At 38.2% G+C, this 20960-nt stretch overlaps 1 protein-coding gene across 2 annotated transcripts in view; it reads left to right on the top strand.

The window, feature by feature from the left end:
* The window catches only part of DLG2 (discs large MAGUK scaffold protein 2), a 984977-nt gene that overhangs the window by 916863 nt on the left and 47154 nt on the right, over window positions 1–20960 (top strand). For both annotated transcript variants that reach the window (XM_053935819.1, XM_053935818.1), the window contains one exon: window positions 16502–16678. In XM_053935819.1, coding sequence (XP_053791794.1) covers window positions 16502–16678 — 177 coding nt within the window. The remainder of the gene's footprint in view (window positions 1–16501; window positions 16679–20960) is intronic.

The following is a 20960-nucleotide window of genomic DNA, read 5'->3' on the forward strand; positions in this document are numbered from 1 at the left end:
TGCCCTATTACAACAGGCCCTGCTAAACAGTCTGTCCCCATCTTTTTTATAATCCCCTTCTGAGTATTGAAAGGCCACAATGACAACTCCCTGATGCTTTCTCTTCTCCTGGCTGGACAGCCACAACTGCCACAGCCTTTCCTCACAGGAGGGGTGCCCCAGTCCTCTCACCATCCTCATGGCCTTCTCTGCATTCACTGCAACAGGTCTTTGTTCTTCTTGTGCTGGGGACTCCAGAGCTGGATGCAGCTCTCCAGGTGGGGTCTCATGAGAGCAGAGGGGCAGAATCCCCTCCCTCAGCTTTCTGGTCACACTTCTTGTGATGCAGCCCAGGACACACTTGGCTTTCTGGACTGCGAGTGCACATTGCCAGGTGTATCTTCAAGTGTTTTATCATCCAGTCACTGGACATCTTATCATTATTTTGCAATTCTTCTGAGTCAATTTTTGATTTTTCTACCCTTGATACTTCAATGTCTCTAGTAAATATTACTGCCTCATTTTTCATCACCTTTTCTTAGATCACTTACAGGATTCAGTCTCTTGTGAAAATTCTTTATTAACCCTTTTTTCATATCCTTTAAGCACTTATTAATCCTTCACTCATGGACCACTGGTTTGTCTTTTTCTTTACATTTCATGATGTTTTGGTGAAGAAGTCTGTTGTAAGTTTTCTGGAAATTCACATGATATTTATGGTTGGTGAGTTTAATGTTCCAAAGGAAGTTAAGTAGATCTACCTGTTTCTCAAGTTATATTTCATTTATTCGTTGTCTCCCTTTAAAAAACTGCTTCAGTATTTTCCATTTCCACATTTGAGTCATTCATCTCATCCTGGTAATTTATTCATTTTATTGATTTGTTATTAAACTTTTTCTACTGACACATCAAGTGCAGATGGTTCCATTGACTTGACAGGTCTGAAAGGCTCTTCTGTGGGTTCATCTTTAAACACATTCTGTAGTTGATTGTAAATAATTCACTTAACTTTATTGGTATGGCCTTTTCTTTCCTCAGCTCTTTTATTACACCCCAATGCCCTGTGTAATTGGTATTTAGTTTCTGAATGCTGCACAAACCTTACTGTAGTTATCCTCAGGATTCTCCCTCATGGCAAGGAAATGCCATCTATCCTTGTTTTGTAAAGACAGAGGGAGGGCCCCAGAGTGACTGACACTTGGTAAAGGATGCTGAGTAATGAGACACTCAGGTTTGCTCCTGAAAAAATGTCCTCAAAAATGTCTCCAGCTTTGAGCACAGAACTCCCAAGGAGAGTTCTCACTGACTGAAAGGTACCAGCTTGAAGGCAGGAGATTAATTTGGTGCCAGGGGCTGGATTCATGGCAGCAGGTACACTGAGAGTTGGGATACCTACAGCAGCAGTCAAAAAAAGCTAAGGAGTGATGTGTGTGATGCTCTGACTGCTGCTGGTCTCTGTGATTCAGAGCTGGAAGGCACTCCTTGCTGCCAGCCTTTTTTTCATGCCCACCTCCTACTCTAGCACTCCTTCAGGCTGATCATACATGACCTTGCAACAAGCATTTGAGGAGGTAAAAGATACTGACAATGATGTTGTAAGGCCAGGACATTTCTGTAGCCTGCTTTGCACCTTGGCTGTGACAGGATTTGTGGTGGCACATCCTCTCCTCAGTGTCCCTGCAGAGCATTGCAGTGCGGGGCCAGGCCTGCCCCAGTGACCGCTGCTCTCTGAGCTGGGAGTGGACCTGCCCTGGGGCTTAGGCTCACACTGGAGATTGGCTGGAAGCACAGATATCCCCACTGCAGCAGGGAGGAGATCCCTCAGCCTTGAGTAAAAGGGAGGAACGACACAAACTCTTAAAAACAAAGCAAGGAAATGAAAAATCTCAACCCACCTCCCTAAAGACCAGTACTGCAATGGAACTGGCAATTAGTGGCAGTAAATTGTTGCTACAGCTGTGGGAGATACAAAGATTTTCAAAAGCAGTCCTGCTACTGGGAAGATTATTTTTTAAAATTTTCCCTCAGAGGTAGTTGCATGCTGCAATGAGGCTTTGCTTAACAATGGCCTTTCTGATAAAGAAGATGGTGCTTATATCTACTCTTTGAAAGAAGAGAGGCTATTGCTCTTAAGTTCAAAAAAGGGATTTTAAGATACAGTTTTGAGATCAAAAGGCAAGTGTCAAGGTAAATCAAGTTCCATATAGTCAATTTTAAGGTGTTTTAAAATTAATTTTTATTTCATCACATTGTATCTTGTACTGACTTGCTTGTTTATATTTTTTTTTAAAAATGAAAGTCATTCATTGCAATAGAAAATCACTCCATTCAGTCTTTCCACTAGTTTAGTTCACTTTACAGAGCTTACTGACAGAACTGTAGGGGTACATCATAGCTGTGGAAAAGAAACATTTCAGACTTTCCTGGAGAAACAGCTATTGCCTTAGCTTAATATTTGACAGGAAATGCTAGGTTAATGAGACAGAGACAGAAGGAAAACTATTTAAAATACAGGATTTGCACTGCTAGTTGGATGATATATTAAACAAAGAAATGGAAGCTGATCCTGTAAGGCCAGAGTGGTGAGCAGTAGAGCTGTACATAGGGAAAATGTTTGGATATTTAGGTATTAAAATTATTCAAAGAATACACACTTGTGAACCAAGTGCTTCGGTCAATTTATAGAGTTAAGGCAGATTCATTTCAAAGGTGGTTTGAAGCTCTTATTTACACTATTTCTGTTTAGTGCAACCCAGCACTTTATGTGCTGGAACAGCTTTCATGTTGCTGAAGTAATATTAATTAATCTTCACACACAGCCCTTGATGGACACAAGGTCACAATTTATTTGATATAACATTGACACATGCATGGAAACTCCACAGCTTGACAGTAATTGTCCCTCCCTGACTTCTATGAGTTTCCCCAGCTCCCTGGGAAGTCTGGCTGTCTATGGGTTGTCTGGGCTGTCTATGGGTTGTCTTGGTGCTGTGAATCACTCTCCCCAACTGACTGATGGGTGAGAGTCATCACCTACATGCAGGAAAAACTGTCAGCAAACTGAAGAGTTCGATCCAATTGTCTTTAAGCCCCATTTTCATAATTTGTCACCCACAGCTATTTCTAGTGTTGGGTTTTTTCCTAACTGAACTGCTTTGTTTGTTTTTTTAAACACTGAACATTTTCCACATCCTTTGCCCTGTCAGCATTAATGCAAGTCATGCAGAAAATTTGAGTTTCTCACCTTCTGCACCTATTCTTCTCTATAAAAGTAACATCAATTTTCTCTTGCAACTACCCTGGCTCAGAAGAAAGGTTCATCTAGCTGAGCGTCCTTCCTGTGACAAGTGTCCTTTCTGTGGTTAGCAGCAGATGTTTAGGGAATTTATAGGGAACAGGGCACATATGGTCTCTGATCCTCTCCCCGCTGTTCACCACAACCTTCTCCAAAGACAGCAACCTCGGTCAGGCCCTAAATTAATCACACACTAAATTGCATCGCCGTTTCTGTGTTAGAAGTGAAAAAGTGAAGTGAAAAGGAAGTTCCTACAGCTTGTAAATGAGGCTAGAAAATACTAAAAATTCAAATAATTGGTCCAGGCAAAAAAACTTGTTGATTAATATTTCAGTCTTGTACACATCAAGTGAAAGAAAAACATCTCTTCAGTCACAGACATTTGTTTGTTCACTTTCTTGCTTGTTTGTTTTTCCACAACTCCCTGACATATCAAATAATAGTTTAAAAAAAAAAAAACCTTATTTTCAGTCCATATTCTGTCATTCTGTAAGACTCAATTGATTTTAATGGCATGGGTTTTGTATAAGTAAATGCTAAATGACAGTGTAATTTATACTTCAGGCTTTTCTGACAAAATGTGTAACTCCAATTGATGTTTCTATTGAAATCAAAAACATTTCACTCTTTATGTTCAATTTACCCATCACAGCCATCAATATGGCCACTTAACCACATTTTCTGAGCACTTCACAATACCCTCTTTGTGTATTCTAATTTTACCTTTAGGAAACTGGACACCAAATCAGAGACATATTCACACCATCTATATCAGCCCATTTTTCTGATCTAATGTAAATGCTTAGAATTGTTTCTTTCCCATAGGTACTCAGCTGTCTCCATTACTCTCCAGGGAGTTTAGATTTCTCTAAGAATATCTGCATTGCACCTAATTTGTATTCCCAAAATACTAACAAAAGAAAGCCCTCTCCACTGTAATCCTATGGCTATACCAGAAGTGCCTACATTGCCCAAAGATGGCTCAGCCACTCAGCACACTGGAGTTCCCAAACCACCTTCAAGTGATTCAAGATTTTTTCAGTGTTGGTGCATGATTCTGAAGATCACTTGAAACTGTACACAGCTTAAGCATCTCTGTACCATCCTCAGTTGTCTTCATCAAGGCACTTTTAAGCAAAGTGAAGTATTTTTATCCGCTACAGAAAATGCTCTCAGACACCAAAGTATCATTTTATGCAGAATATATATTAAAAATTCTTGATATTCCCAAAAGTGATGAGTATGGTTTAAACTCCTATGTCTGAATGTATTTTATACTTTGGTCCTTCTGTAGATATGATTGTAAGTAATTTAGTTTGAAGGAGATCATTCTGATGTTGCAAGGCCAACCACCCTCTCAAAACATGGTCAGCTTCAAAATTACTTCAATTTGCTCAGGACCTTATCCGGGTGAGTTTCTAGTATCTCACAAAATTTCAGAACCTTTGTGCTGCCTGCACCAAGGCTCACCATCCCCTGGTGAGATTCTGTCCTCTCCCAGATGTTCAGAGTAGCTCCACGGGTGAGGAACTAATCCCCAAATAATGCAAATGTGAATGTGGTCCAATGCAGTCCCTTATTCCTACATGGTTTGTTTTATCATAGACTGTTTTTTTAGAAAAGTTCTTGCCGTGTTTTCTCTCTTGGGAGCGTGGGATTTGCTCCTGCCTCCTACAATGGAAACAAGACTTGACCTCATGCATCTTCCTTGTTAAGGACAAGGTTTGTTGTTCTTTTGGAGGTTTTTCTTCCACTGAAGTGGAATGGAATGAAGGGAAAAGAATATTTTAATTGGAAAGGACATACAAGGATCATCTAGTCCAAAAGCCTGACCAGTTCAGGGCTGAACACAAATGAAAGTGTGTTGTTGAGGGCATTGTACAAATGTTTCTTAAACACTGACATTGACCAGCTCTGAAGGAAGCCTCATCAAATACCTCAGCAGGGCCAGCAAGCAAAATTATATGAGGAAATGTTTGGATCAGCTCAAGGTGAACATGGCACACAAAGACATGCTTGTAAATTGATCTCTTCTACAACTTACCCAGCTACAAAACATTTTTGTAGGGGGCACCACTCAATGTCTTTAAAATAGAGAGGAAAGATGCCAGCATAACCTATAAACCAGTGAAGGAGTTACAGTTCATTTATAGCTGCCAGAGACATAAACTGGGATTTTTTACCACTTTTGCCTCAGTCTTGTGTTTCCTGTATGCACATATCTAACATTAACTGGCTTGACACAATCATTTGAGTCAGGCTTAGGAAATGCTTGTGGTTTATGATGTTCCAAAATGAGTTTTACATCCTGAAATGTGCAGTTAATTTCCTTAAAATAAATTAATAGAAATTATTTATCTAGGAGGAATATTAGAAAAGCAACTGCACCTATGAATTATTTTCTAGTACATAGAATGTGTCATGGTACACTTAGGTCTAAGTACATGTAATCTGTTTGAAATTTGTCAGATTACTCAAATGCTAAACAAAATGTGGTTAGGAGCCTGACTCAAAAGATGGCAAGTTTCACTTTGCCTAAACTTAAGCTTTTAAACATAGCTTTTTATGAATATTTCCCATGTAAAGTTAATTGCAGAGTGGAAATAAGGGTTCATGGTTCTTTTTTTTTCCTGCAGGACAGAGAGCCAGTTTGGTTGCTTAAGTCAGGAATTACATACAGAATGAGAAGTATCATTATAGACAACACCATCAAAATTCTGAGCTTCATTCATGGCAGCAGAAACTTATCCTAGTTCCTGGTTTCTCCTAGCTGCTAGCAGCATCCAGGAGCAAGCCATCAAAGCACTTCTGTTACTGCACCAGACCTTCATCTTGTCAGCCTCAGAGCAGCTTTAGGCAAATTCTGTCAATCTTAAAGCTGCTTAGGGTAATGTTTTCAAAGTGACTTAGCAAATCAAAGTCTAATCTTCATTGAAAGTCTACAAAACCCTGTCTCAGATGTGCTTATTTTACCTTCAAAAATGGGATGCAGGAACTTGTGATGTTACCCTTAATCCTGCTTTTGAGCACACATGAGCCAGAACTCCCAGGGAAGAGGGTGTGGGTAATGCAATGGAGTGAATGAGGAATTGCAAGGAGCTCAGTGCAGTGTACAGGGAGTTGTGGGAAAACAAACCTAATTTTTTGTTTCACGGAGAGAAGATAAGAATTTTAGCATCATCCTCTTGCAGCTTTGTTTCAGAAATATTAAAATAGATATTGCTGCTGTTAAATGTTTTGGGTAATAATGGTCGATCAGCACTTTTATATTCAAAGAAAATTTATAAAGAAAATTGACAACCAGACACATAGTGAGACCAACAAATCTAATCATTAAGAAGAAACAGTCACATTGTTTTGACACTGATGAGGTGACACCAAAGACCATTATTTTAATTTTTAATTTTTGATTGTTTCTGCTTTTGAGTATTCTGGCATCTTATTTTCAAGCTTTTTTTTTTTCTGTTAAGAGCAGACACTAGTGAAAACTGGTGTTGTATTATTCATTTAACTCAAGAAGATGGAGGTTTATAGAAAATATCACCTACTAGAAAACATTCTACCCAATCACAGAATAAAACTTCACGGGATAAATCTCTTTGTGGTAAGTAAGTGTTGACAGATAGGAGTTCAAGGAATCCACAGAACTGGCTGACCAAATAGAACATCTCATAGCTGCTGCTCTTCCAGGCAAACTTTCTCTGTTATTTCCATTACAGTTTAGACAATTTCAGTTGAGTTCAGCTCAGGCCTGTGGCATTGATTTTTCTAGAGATCCACCTTAAAAATCTGACATCTTTAGAGATTTCATGTTTGGCCTCATGAAGTAGAGGTTATATAGAGACACCTGACCTTTGTACCATAAAAACTCGTCTTTAGATTTCAATTTTAGATTTTAGATTTTTGCAAAATTACTCTTCTTCAAAAGTCATCCTTTAAAAGAGAGAAAATCAAACCCAGAAATTAATTGCATTGCTTCCAATTTAAGTCTATGCTAAAACCCAAAGAACGGACTCATTCTATAAGCAAGCTCCTCCTGCTGATTGAGTAAACTCTTAATGAGTTCCTCAAGATTTGACCTAGACTCAAAAGGTTTTTATGATTTCTAAAACAGTTGCATTCAGCAGAGTTTATGGATTTAGTACATTTCTCCACATTAGGCAGGATAATTAATTTCTATAATAATTTTCAGTGGTTTTCTACAGTATAGCTCCTACATGGGGCTTCTCATTATCTCAGCAGAACCTACTCAGTCAACACAATAACAATGAAAATCCAAATTGTGACTCTTTCACTGTCAAAGGACAGCATTCAAGGCCAAGTAGAAACCATTACTGAGAAAGAACTGTTGCAAACAAATATCTTGACTTTTCATAATTTCTTCTCAGAGCAGCCAGTGTTCTATCTCATTAATACTTTCTCTGAGTTTTGCTTGTCTACACTTTTTCACATCTAGAGAACAATCTTTTTTTTTCCAATGGCAGTTTCTAAAGGCTGGAGTGTATAAACAGATTTATTGTGATATTAACAAATTATTATGATATGATTCATTGTGTTACAATCACCTCCATGATGGGGAAGTCTGTAGAGTTCCTCACCTCTTACAACAGAAGTATGTCAGAATATTCAGATTGACAAGGCTGCAATGTTGATTTCTCATGAGAAAAGAAAAAAAGTATCTATTTTTCTGACAAGATTTTCTGAATTTTGGCTGGTGGGATGTTTTTTAGTAGTAGAAGCATTGTGCTTAGTCCATCTCTTACAAGTCTTGCTGTCACCATTATGTTCAAATCATACAAATCATAAATGTGGATCATTTTTTCATAGGAAGTCTTCGTCTTACTTATGTTCTGCAGATTTCTAATATCCTTGTCCAAAAAAACCATCATATATTTGGCTGGTAGTAATAATTATGTCACCAGAGGGGTTTCTTTTTGTGCACTGAAAATTTCCTTTTGATTATAAACCAGTGGAAGCACAATGAATTCTGTGGGCAGCCTGGCCACAATGGAATTTTGAATTCAAGACTCAGGTCGTGATTAGGTCTAAGAGAAAGCAATTGCAAGCTACAGGGTATCTGAGAAAACTACCTGAAAAACCCCAACTACCCAAAGCAGATCCTCGAGTTCTCTTGCAACAGTTAGAACTATGGCAGACCAATTACTAAAAAATATCTAAATCCAGTGCTTTTTTGCAGTGTATTCTCTAGTGGATCAGAAGACACATTTGGGTGCAGGGAGGTATTTAGATACAGGCTGTGCTAACAGAGTCATAATTTTCTCTTTCAGTTTCATTGTCTTTGAAAGAAATACCTGATTTTATTTTATATTTTATTTTATATTTTATTTTATTTTATTTTATTTTATTTTATTTTATTTTATTTTATTTTATTTTATTTTTCCCTGTGGAAAAAAATCCCTAAATTAATATTCTCAGACAGCAAATAAGTTACTATGAGAGAGAATGACTTTTTGGCTCCTGTGTCAATCCATGCAATTTCAGGTGAATTACCCAGTAGTTTAAAGTATCCCTGATTTGACATCCAGTCACATTTCCTTTCTGGATATGGATAATCTTAAATGTCACAACACAAAAATCTCTTTTGAGAAACTGCACTTGATGCCTCAGAGAGAAACCAGAGATGCAGTCAAGCAGCAGCTTCAATTTGTCTGTATGGGGAGGAAAAAAATCAAACCCAAGAATAAGACAGATTTCATATCATTTTCGTGCATAATGCACAGATGAAGTCAAGGTCAGTCAAAAATAATCTCATTTCTTTAGAAGAAACAGCTAAGTACAAACCTGACATAATTTTTGAGTTTGCTGTGAAATCTGCATCTCATGCACAAGTTTGGGGGTTTATTGTGAAATTTCAGCCACAGACTCAGGGGTGCCGAAGAAGCCTTCCAGAATCAGCTACACATGTCCTCTGGAGTTTATAAAAATGCCTAAGGCTAAATTTAATCTTGAGATCACCAAGGTGATCTCCCTGTTTTAAAGCAAACCTGAAAGCTGAGGATCTGGACTACATTGAGTCCAATGCTGATGTATTTAAAAGCTTCTGTTTACCACAGATGAAACTGGCTGCCAGATTTTCCTAGTCAGTAAATTACGGTAAGGTGAGCATATGCTCACACCTTGGTTTCAGATGTTTGCAATCAGAAGAGGGATTCTCTTTGGGTCTTTTATGCCCTGTAAAATGCCAAAGAAACAAAAAGTGTGTTCCTTGAAAGGAATTCCCCTTGTGCCAGCACAAGACAAAGCATGAAGGAATTTCACTTTCTCAAGCCACCTTACAGTTCCTGCTGGGAGGGGTAAAAACCAGGCAAACCTGGGAGTAATATTATATCTGTCCATGTCTACTACTGAAAGACTGAAGTATCAGTCCTTGCTCACAGTGAGATATTTTGCCTCTAACATAGTACATTGTATGCTGTTGCGTAGCAAGACCATGAAAGTGCAAATGTTGGTTTGATACTTCTGAAAATGTTGGCTTATATTTTTCTGTACAAATTTTGTAGAACCCATTTCCTGCATAAAATATGAGCACTTGCTAAAAACTAAAAAAAACCCATCGGCAACATAGAGACTGGCTCCTAAGAGCTGACATTAAGCATCATGCTTGTACCTCCAAAATGAGCAGAATATTCCCCAAGGACAAATGGCAGTCCTCTTCCCTGATAAACATCATAAAGAAAATATAGCCCTCTTTTTTGTAAAATTTTTCTGGAACTAATTGCTGCTGTCTCCAATCCTCTTTTTCCTTGAGATCGATGACATAACTCTCTGCCAAATTCCCACTAGGAGAAAAAGAATAAAGAATTACTTGGACTAAATGGAAAAATTGCTGAATGAAGTAAAGAAGTAATATGACAGCAAATGGAAAAGGCTTGCATGCAAATGTGCAATGGGATTTGCTGCAGTGGAGGTGCCTTAGGAGCAGCTACACTAACACCCTGAACTGCACATTGACTGGGAACCTGCCCCATGGCTCAGTGCCTAAACCTACTCTCTTACTAATTTAGAGCCATTTCTCCTTATCCTGTTACTACATGCCCTTGTAAAAAGTCCCTCTCCAGCTTACTTGTAGTCTCTAAGGTGGTGGAAGATCATAATAGTCTCCATGGAGCCTTCTCTTCTCCAGGCTGAACAACCACAATTCTCTCAGCCTGTGTTCATAGCAGAGGTGCCCCAGATCTCTGATTATCTTCATCAGAGAGCCGCAGTGCTCTCTGTTGTAGCTCTGGACTCGCTCCAGCAGGTCTACATCCTTCTGCTGGGGGGCCCACAGCTGGACACAGCACTCCTGTCCACCTTAGGTGAATCCTATCTGTTGCTGGTAATTGGCCCTGATCAGTGCTGACTTCCAAAGGGAACCTGGCAACCGTGTTGCATTGCTGCCCTGTCATGACTGATTTTGGTAACACAAACAGCCAATACTGTCCCTCTCAGCCTGACAAGGTTGAGGGGATGGGTTTCATGAAGAGTCACAACATCATCAAGATAGGAAAAAAAACAAGAAGAAAGCAAAAAAACAAAATAAAGGCAGGGGGAGGGTAATGAAAGTAAAAGAAGTAAAAGAAAAATAATGCAAAGAAAAGGAAAAAGCAGGAATCGTAGTATCTATGAATGACAGGTCAAACATTCAGACATATTTTGTTAAAACTACATTGTTGTAGTTTACTCCTAATAAAAGGTGTTCTTCCCAACTCTCCCAGCAGAGATGATCATGTACAACAGCATCATCTTGTGCATGGGGGCTATTGCAGCAGCCTCCAGTCTCAGCAAGCAGCACCTCAGAGTTTCCCAAACCTCCCAAGGAGAAACATTTTGTATGCTCTACACATAGGATTTACCAGTTCAGCTTCTCCAGATGGAAACAAAGCTGGGAGAAGAAGTTGAAAGCCTTCATTGGCTTGCCAGCACATGAAAATTTAACCCTTTTAATAGCATCTTAATTGCCTTGCAATGGCTGCTTCGATCAGAGAGCCGCTGCGCTCTCTGTTGTAGCTATAGCAATGAATTATATTAGCGTTTCTTTCATCTTCTTCTAATTTTTTCTTCAAGCTGAGCCTGCAAGTGGGTGGAAATGCATTTATTACTGAGTGCAGAAAAGACAGCTATGAAGCTTGGGGTCTGATTCTGACTATGACGCTGAGTTACTGTCTAAAACCAGGCAAACGATTAAACCTCTCTGCACTGGATTTCCCCATCTGTAAAGAAAGAATAGGGCAGGGGGTAGGATAGATGTGGTGAATGAGGAGAATAACATATATCTCCCTTAGGATGATGCTATAAAATCTGATGTCTGAGAATCCCTGTTCAAGAAATTTTCAGATAAGAGACAAATATTTTTTAGTGGTGCGTAAGCAGATATGCTGGCAGATCGCAGGAGAGTTAGGACTATTTACAGTAGCTGAAAATCTCTCCTGCTAAATGTTGTTGTCGTTTCATAATCAAGTGAATAGCAAAGAGCAGTCTGTAAATTTATGTGCAAACTCCCATCTGTGCCAGAAGAAGAAAGTAATTTCAGTGATGCAAATAAAGCTGACACGCAGCACCTGAACTGTATGAAATTACTGGCCATTGATACAGGAGTGGAAGATTTTGGGGTTTTGCATTGAACATATAGAAGCATTCAGTAAAATATATTCCTGTGTTCTAAATGCAGGTATATCCCTTGCTTTGTCAGGAAGATTATGAAGACTACTAACAGTAGTGTTTACAGCATTAGCTGAGGAAGCTAAGAGGGTTCTCTGTTAAATTCCCTTTTCTGCTAAGAGTTTAGCAAGATCACTTAGTCTTTCTGTACCCTGTTTTTTCGTGTTGCAAATGCTGGTAACAATATAGCATCACGAATGTTAATAGGGTGTAATATATGGGATTGCACTGGGAATTGATTTTCTGTTTTGTTACAGCTAATATATTTTCTTTGTCAAACATTTATTCCTCTAGCTGCGAGAATAGGTGTCATTAGGAATAGAAATTTACTGCACAAGGCAGCTTAGCTTTTGAAAATGTCTCAAATAGCAAAGATATAATCAAAATAAGTGGAAGAAAAAAGATACCCTAGTTTTGGTGGCCTTCATGCCATGTAGACACCTCACTGCTTGTTAGGCAGTATATTACAGCTTGGTGAAGTCAGTATTTTAATTTCAAACAATTTTTGAGCAATGAATTTGAATACTGATGTGAAATGCTTGTCTCATGTTTTATGCAGATGTGGCTATCTAAAAATGATTAAGAAGCACCCAAGCACAAAAATAAAACCTGTTAGGTTCTGTCCAAATTGCTGCTGGGATTAGTCTCATGTAATGATCACTTCTGAAGTCTGGAATAATGTCAGGGAAGCAAGCCTCACATATTCTTAAATATTTGTGATAGCCAGCTTCTTCTAAATGTTTGCACCTCCTGCTTCACTTCTCAGGACTTTCTGTATTTTCTATAAGCATGAGGCTTTCAGCAAGCCTTTCATGGCAGTACTTGGCATTTGAATGACACTTTTCACTTTCAAGATATTAAACAGTTTTCTTTAAACTAAGGCAAGAACTGAGAACTGAGAAAAAAATAGCTTAAGTGTTAATGGAACTTTGGTGCATATACCTTATGCTTTTGATAATCACACCAATTCCTGTTGCTGGTTTTCTAATAAGGGAATTAAGCTGACCAAATCAGGATTTCACCACATCTGTTAAACTGGTTAGTAGCAAGCTCTTTTCCCTATTCCAGTATTTTATCCACATCTCATAGTAGTCACTGGGTTTAGTGTATTTGTAACTTCAAAATGCATTCTCTATCCTGTGTAACCCAGGATTCTGTTTGTGAAATTCACTGTCTAGAAGATTCTGAACAGGAGTTTTCTGATGCTGGTGTGATCACAACATGGGTGACAGCTCTAAAGTGGAAGTTAAATAATTCAAACCGATTTCCTTTGTTGTAAAATATTGACTATCCCAATTCAAAAGTAGACTGAGTCAGTTGACTTGGAAAAAAAAAAACTTACTGACACAGAGAAAGCTCTTTGTTTTGTCCTATAAGATGCAAAAAGAAAGGCTTAACAGTGGATGCAAGCAGCTAAGTGAGCATATAAAACACATGAAAGAACAGTGATTTAAGATGCACTTTTATCAGTTGTGAAGAAAAAAAAGCAGCTGTTGTTAGCTGTTAGACAAATGTCATTAAAATGTTGTAAGGTTATTGAGATTATTATTCTTTAATACTGCAGTAAAAGATACTAAAAAATATTTACAGCTCAGTGCTGTGAAGAACTGCCCAAGCAACCCATGAATAAGCAGCCTCAGCCAGATGAAAGTATATGGTCATATTAGCGAGTTCAGAAAGCTCACTAGCTCTGCTGTGCAGCCCCTCCAGTATCTGCAATATTGTGCTTGTGTTTTGGGGAGATACCTCTAATTCATCACAGAGGGAGAGGGGCACTGTGACATGTCTTCTTGGTTTAGACCCTCTTGATGGTTTGAATAACCCTTTTTCTATTAAACATCTAATTTTGGAAGAGGACTTGTCTGATCCTGATCATGCTGATCCTTCTCTAGCTGAAATGATGGTGCTCATCTTTCAGAGAGGGCTGTTAGGTGCTCTGTGCAAGGGTGGGTTTCGTGTTGGACTGTGTTGCTCCTCTCAACTCATAATATTCAGCAAAGGTGCTACTATTTTTTAACTTTTCTTCTGATATTCTCCCTGGCATGGCAGAACCTATCTAAGGTGTCTAACATACCCCTTAGTGTGTTATCCTGGTGAAGAAGCTTGCACAAAACAACTAGACCTTGCTGAGAGCTCACCTTGATTCTGATGAAAGTTTCAGTGCTTGCAGATGGTATCCTGTAAGACTTGGATGTCATTGTCTAAAACCATGAAAGGGCAAAGAAAAAATGGCTTCTTTTTCTGCCTGTTCTGCTCAGTTCCTTTACCAAACAAGAGGTCTGGCTGCATTCATTTTGTGTCACTTCAGTTGATACTCAACAGATGCAGGGGTGTTATTTTTATATACATCTTCAAAACCAAGCACAAACAGAACTGTGTGGTGTTCATCAGGTAGAAAATTAGAAATGACATGTCAGTCTCTTAAAGGGATTAGATTTTGCAATCCAAACTGCCCTCGCACCCTGGGGTGGTGGGGATGAGTGTGCCCAGGTGTCTCTATAGCCCAAAGTAGTCAACAATGCCTGGAGTGAAGACCTCCACGTACTTTATAGCTGGGCCAACAGCCAACCAGCAAAAGCATGTTTTACAGAGCCAGAAATGTTATCAAAAGTGTAAACTCAAATACAGCTGTTACCAAGACGTGGCTCTTAATTTGAAATGTTTAGGAAAGATCACTGAAGTCAGCTTTCATGTCATTTTCATTTGCTAATGGAGTAATCAACATCTGTACATCATCAGCCACAAAATCTTTCATTCAATGAAAAGTGTGCTCAAAAAGTCGTCTCTTGTCTGAGATCTGTAATCTCATTTTAATTAGCAATGCACATGATTACTCCAATCAAAGCAAGTCAGTGGCAAACATTGCCATCTGCATTCATCACTAACATCAGCCAGCACGATGACAGACTCATTTTAAGTCAATATGTGGGCTCTGAGGTGCAAATGTCTGTTCAAGGACAAAGAATATTGTCATACTTTCTACTTCTTAACTTTTGAAAGACAACCTTCATCTTAAAACTTGCAGAATATGGGCATTTCCAGTTTAGCATCAGGGAATGTTTTGCATCAGGGATGCTTGCTTATTTTCTGTAACAGAAGATATTATCCCTTGTTTTGAGTGACTTAATTATGCCTGGAATCGGGATTGTATGATGTCTGCCCAGTATCCAGCATGGCCAACTGTCTGGTTAGGGGTTTTGAGCTTCCATGGCAAGGTGCACAATTAATCAGTGAATTTTAAGACTGTTCAATACGATGGTAAAACTCTGATCCTTGCCTGCTGCCAAGGGCAATGCCCACAGGATGATGTGTTGTGTGCCTGTTTCTATATGCACTGCCATCTTCCAGGGATCTGGTGTCATCAGTTGGTTAAGAAGAGGTTTCTGATGACACTTAACTGCTTCTGGATTTATGAGCTTCTTCATCAGATGTCTTCACAGGAAGCTGTACTTGAGAAGCAGCAGATGACCTAGTACCAGTAAGAGTCCTTTATGAATGTAAATATTTAATAAGATATAGTCAGGTTTTTAAAATAAATTTTCCACTGCTAAGCAATTAAATTTTTCCAAAGGGTACTTACATTTCAAGAACATTTACCAAAAAAGGAACAAGTATAAGTAAGCTTATGGATTATGTAAAATTCAGCAGTCTTCATCCTCAGAGAAGGGAATTGTCTGGCCATTTCTGAAGATGTTAGTTCAAGACTTTAAACTCTTTAAAAGAAGACATTTCAAGTAGCATTTTTCTTCTTCCTGAACCAGACTTGCCATGCATAGTTGGTGCATATGAGAGCTTTAAATTATTTTGGCTGCATAGTCACAATTTTGAGAACTTATTTTAAAGTTCTCCACATTATGAGAAGTAGCTTTGAGTGGTTTATATCTATCCATAAAACTGCTACAATCATTCTTTGCAATTACACTAGAATGCACAGCAATTAATTACATTAAATCCTTCTCACAAAAGAGTTTACCAGTGAAAACATTGCCACAGCTTTCTTTCTGACAGTGAAAGAGTAGGGATTATTAGACACTTCTTGGGATTTAACTGTTGTAACATTTCTGCAGCCAGGATTATGATCATATTATTTTCCCTATAGGAAATAAACATCAGTTCTTGACAGGCATGATCTTTAAACAATATTTTACATGTGAAAAAATTTCCCAAGTATTTTTTTTCCTGTAAGAAATCAAGATCTGGATTTTTTAACTCCACTCATTGGAGTTACCCAGCTAAAAGCAATTGCTGGGATTCATGTGCAGGGTCTTACTGTCAGAAAGAGGGATACCGTGGTGTAGGTGCCAGGCATTGGACTGGAAGGCATAGGCTGAAATTGGTATCAGATTTTACTATTCACTTTCTCTTATAGGAAAAAAAAAAAAAAAAAAGAAAAAAGAAAAGGCTTCTGTAAAGACTTAACTTCACAGTGGAAAGAGTTTTCCTCTGAGTAGGACCTTTCCCCTTGGAAAAGGTTACCTGTGACATAAAATATGATTAATTGTTCAGAAGTTCACGTACCCAGACTGATATAATCACCTGCCTTCATATCTTTATTTCCTTTCGCAGAGCTATGTTTGACTATGACAAGAGCAAAGACAGTGGCCTCCCAAGCCAAGGACTGAGTTTCAAGTATGGAGACATCCTTCACGTCATCAACGCCTCAGATGATGAATGGTGGCAGGCGAGAAGGGTCACACTGGAGGGGGACAGTGAGGAGATGGGAGTTATACCCAGCAAGAGGAGGTGAGTGCTGCCTCCTCCTTCTTACCTCCTTGGCCATTACCTTAAAAATTTTTTTTTTTTTTTGCAAATATGGAGTGCATCAATCTACTGAAAAACTGGGGGCAGTAAAGGAAAATCCCACAGGTATTTCAAGAGTTGGAAGACACAGTTTTTGCTGTGAGATTTAAAGAATTCTGCCTGTTTGGAACTGTAGTGGAAAGAAACTCAGAATTACTAGTTACTCAATTACTAGTAACTTTATAAAGAAAGGGGAAAAGAAGGACAGATCACCATCTACTAAAGAGCTTCAGAAGAAAAAAAAAAAAAAACCAAAAAAAAAAGAGTAACCAGAACCTGAGTCTGGGAATTTGTTCTGAATTTGAAGTGGAGCACATGTTTTAATGTCAGGGTGATTAGCCATTGCATAAAACTGCTGAAGGATGTAATGAATGACTTGACATTTTCAAATCAAGACTGTATGTCTTTCTTTTGAGAGGGTAATAGAATTAAACTTCTCAGCCTGTGTGATGTAAAATATGGTGCTAAATTATATAATGGCCATCTTTGGCTTCAAAATCTGTTAATTTAATCTCTGCCTGCCTGGAAACTGATGGATAATCAATATCACAGTAAATTTTTCATGTCATGTAAATGAAGGCACTTTCATCTCATGTCCAAGCTAAATCTGAATCTTTTGTGTCTGTGAGGGATTTGTGGTGACTGTCGGAGAAAGAACAGATATCTGAATCTCCCTCATTGTTTGTATTGTTTATTCTGCCTAAATGCTATTGTAAAATTGGCCACAAGTCTTTGATAGTATTAGAACTAGCACACAAACCAGTATTACTTTCTGGCTCTGCTGTTAGTTGCTATAAAAAGGTCAAGAACTGAAAGGGTAGGAGGAAAATTAAATCCGTCAAAATATATTACATTTCACTTTTGCAGCAATGCCTTCATACTGAGTACAAACTTTCTATTCCTAGCTATTTCAGCTTTAGCACTAGTGTAAAAATGATCATGACCATTTTTTATAGAGGGGAAATGGGATGCTTGGTGCTCCCTTGAGCATCTGCTGCTGTTTCAAGAGAATTGGCCAAGGTACTAATAGAGTTAATGGTACTCATTGTTCTAAATCATGTAAAGGTAAACTAAAAGGCCATCAAATACCTTGTTGACATGAGCCCTGAAAAAACATTAATTTCTCTAATGATCATGTTTGAATAGCATCCACACCTGGTTTTTCAGCAAAGAGCCATTTTGGTGTTGTGTAATAGACAGAAATAAAAGGTTAGGTTGTAAGGTTAGGTTATAAGTTTCAAGCTGGAAAATGTGCCCATTAACCAGACTTAGTCTCTAAATATTGAAAAAGGAATACTTGCCTGCTATTCATTGCTACAGTAAATACTGCTGTAATTACATAATTGGACTATGCATGGGAAGAGAGAAGAGTTTATTTAATGCTATGGTAATTGCACAAAGCTCACTCCTGTGTGGTGCCTACTATGAAAAGGTGCAAAAAGCTGTCATACATATTAAAACTACAGAGGAAAAAGGGACAAAGCTAATTAAGATGTGGAATTGTATATCCTGCAAAGTAGAAAGGTGGTATGTGCCTAAAGTTTATTGGGTTACCCACACAGTGGTGTTTTCAAGGACAAAAGATAGAGGTTCTCTAGTCAAGGTCAGACATATAAGAGAGCCTAGGAATAAGATGTGGCTTAGAAAACACTGATAGAAAACAGAACTAAAAAGAAAAAAAAAATAGACTATATGAAGATAGGTTGGTTAAAACCTAAAAATAAGAGTCTTGAATTTTAAAAGATTCAGGTACAGTTACCATGCCACTTGTCATCCTTATTCTTCACTAGTGAAGTTGAGTGGCCTGGAAAAATCAATGGCATCTGATTTTCTGTCTGCATGAATGTAATGATCCACTTGAGCTGGAGTAGGAAGAGGTTGCTGTTATTTCATAAAAGGTTTCAGTTGTACAATATTTTTTTCCAGTGCACTGAAAAGTGAGTAGTGTTTCCTTTCTGTGGGTTCTGGATGATTCCTCAGCGCCTGAGACTGATGTGCTCTTGCCAGCATCTTCTGTGGTCATTTACACCACCTAAGGGGAGGATGAGCAATCAGTGCACACAGGGCTGAGATACAGAGAGTAAAGCTAATCATCCTTACCAGATTGTGCTAATTCAGAGTTCAATTTCCTCTGCAGGTGTGGGTTATTGACTGTAAGAGGATTAATCTAAAATAGAGTACTCCTGGACTTCATTTGACCAAATATAGGCAGTTACAGCATGGAAATCCTCATTTAAGCTGTTGACTCCAGGATGCCATGTCTCTTAAAGTTTTTTATGGAATTTTATAGGCATTGCTTTGTATATAATACAATATATGTTATATCTTGCAGTAAAATATTGTGGTAGAAAGAAAGGAAGGAAAATAAGAATATCTGTAGCTATTTGCTGGACTTGTCCTGTAAGCTAAATTGGCCATGATGTTGTAAATTAATTTTTATATTTGTCTTATATTTTTCAATCCCCAATTCATTTCTGTTCTCTTTTTTTAGGGTCTTGGGGGCTTTGTGGGGTTATACTTGGAAGGGTTTTCTTTTGTGTGTAGATTCCTTTTTTCCACTTGTGGAATGCTATCCTGTGGTACTATAACTTTATCTTTTGCACTTTGGGTCAGTGACAGGCTACACAGATCCAGGAATTATTAGTACCAGGTTGAGTCTTTTAGGTGTCTGCTTTACTTCTATCTTACTTCTACTTCCCTTGGCTTCTGTCCAGCAACAGCTAAGATACAATTCCTGCATTTCCCATAAGTGAAATCATTATGGAATAGTTCTGAAAACCAGTGACCTCTTCAATTTTTTATATATATATATATATATATGTATATATATATATATGTGTGTGTGTATGTATATATGTGTATATATGTATATATATGTATATGTATATATGTGTGTATATATATATGTACATATATATACAAATATCTATCTATATGTGTGTACAAATATATAGGTATATAAACAGACATATTTCTTCTTTGAGATGCTGTGTAACGGTAATTGCTGTAATTGCTTTCCATGTGTTTTGGTCGTTTATTTTTTTACAGGAGAGCCCATCACACCATGACATTTTAGCATGAGCTGATTAGAGAAATCAGGAATGATTAATCAAGACTCCTTACTCTTTTTCTCCTCTATTACTTATGTGCTATACCAGCAAAAAGAATCATAATTTAGAATTATAGGGGAGCTGCCACTCATTAGTCTCTCCAGGTTTTTGGATACATTACCTCTTAGTGATTTAATAGAGTTTGAAAGCTTTCTTGTCATTAGATTTCAGTGCTTCTGCCAACATGTGGATTTTTTGCCTTGTTTATTGTTAAATTGCCAAGTCAGGCTTTAAGAGAGTTTTGGAGGGCAGCACTGCAGCTGGAGGGGTGTTACTGAAAGAAGCAGCACAAAGACGTGAGGGCGGCCCCAAGTTTTTCCATTGATACATGCAAGGACCAAGTCTCATAGAGCAGTGAGCCAATGACCTCTGTGGAGATTAAAGAAAATTAAATTTTAAGTAGCCTGCAGTTCTTAAATATAATTGCAACCATTTCTACAACTGAAAACAACACTTTGTTCATTTGTCAGTGTGTATTTATTGTCTGACTGTAGCTGTTGTTCTCCACCATAGGACTGTGTAGCTAGTTGGGTAGAAACCAAATACAATGATATACAGCTGGTGTGGTATTGTATCATGTTGGTGTTGGGAAGCACAGGACTTCAGCATGAGAGGCTGCAAACCACTTCAGTTGTGGTTTAACCATCACCAAATAGTTATTATATGGTATTAATTAATCAACATTTCAGACCAAATTTCTCTTGGCTCCACATCTGCCCAAAAGATTTATCCAAGCTACCTTTAAGGTGACAGCACAATTATATCAGGCAGGGTCTCCAAGGTGAAGGGACATAACCACCTGCCCTGTACCAATGTCTCAGGCAGCCTGCAGTATTGCCTGGGCACTATGGTTACATGTGTGAAGTGCTCCCTTATCATCAAAAATTGCTATTTATACTAGAATGAAAAACAGAATTAGATTTACAGTGGATTATTTCTACATTTGGATAGATATATATAGATAGATTTAGATTAGAGTTTCCACATAATCTGTGCTTTTGATCATGAGAATTTTTATTTGCCTCATTGCCCTTCTTATTGTCCATTTAAAAAACAAATCAGGTTCCTATAAAAGAGCAGCAGCAAGCTGAGCATCCCATGTCCAAGATTCCCTC

Source organism: Vidua chalybeata, chromosome 2 (assembly GCF_026979565.1).
Source record: "Vidua chalybeata isolate OUT-0048 chromosome 2, bVidCha1 merged haplotype, whole genome shotgun sequence".
In the NCBI taxonomy this organism is placed as follows: Eukaryota; Metazoa; Chordata; class Aves; order Passeriformes; family Viduidae; genus Vidua; species Vidua chalybeata.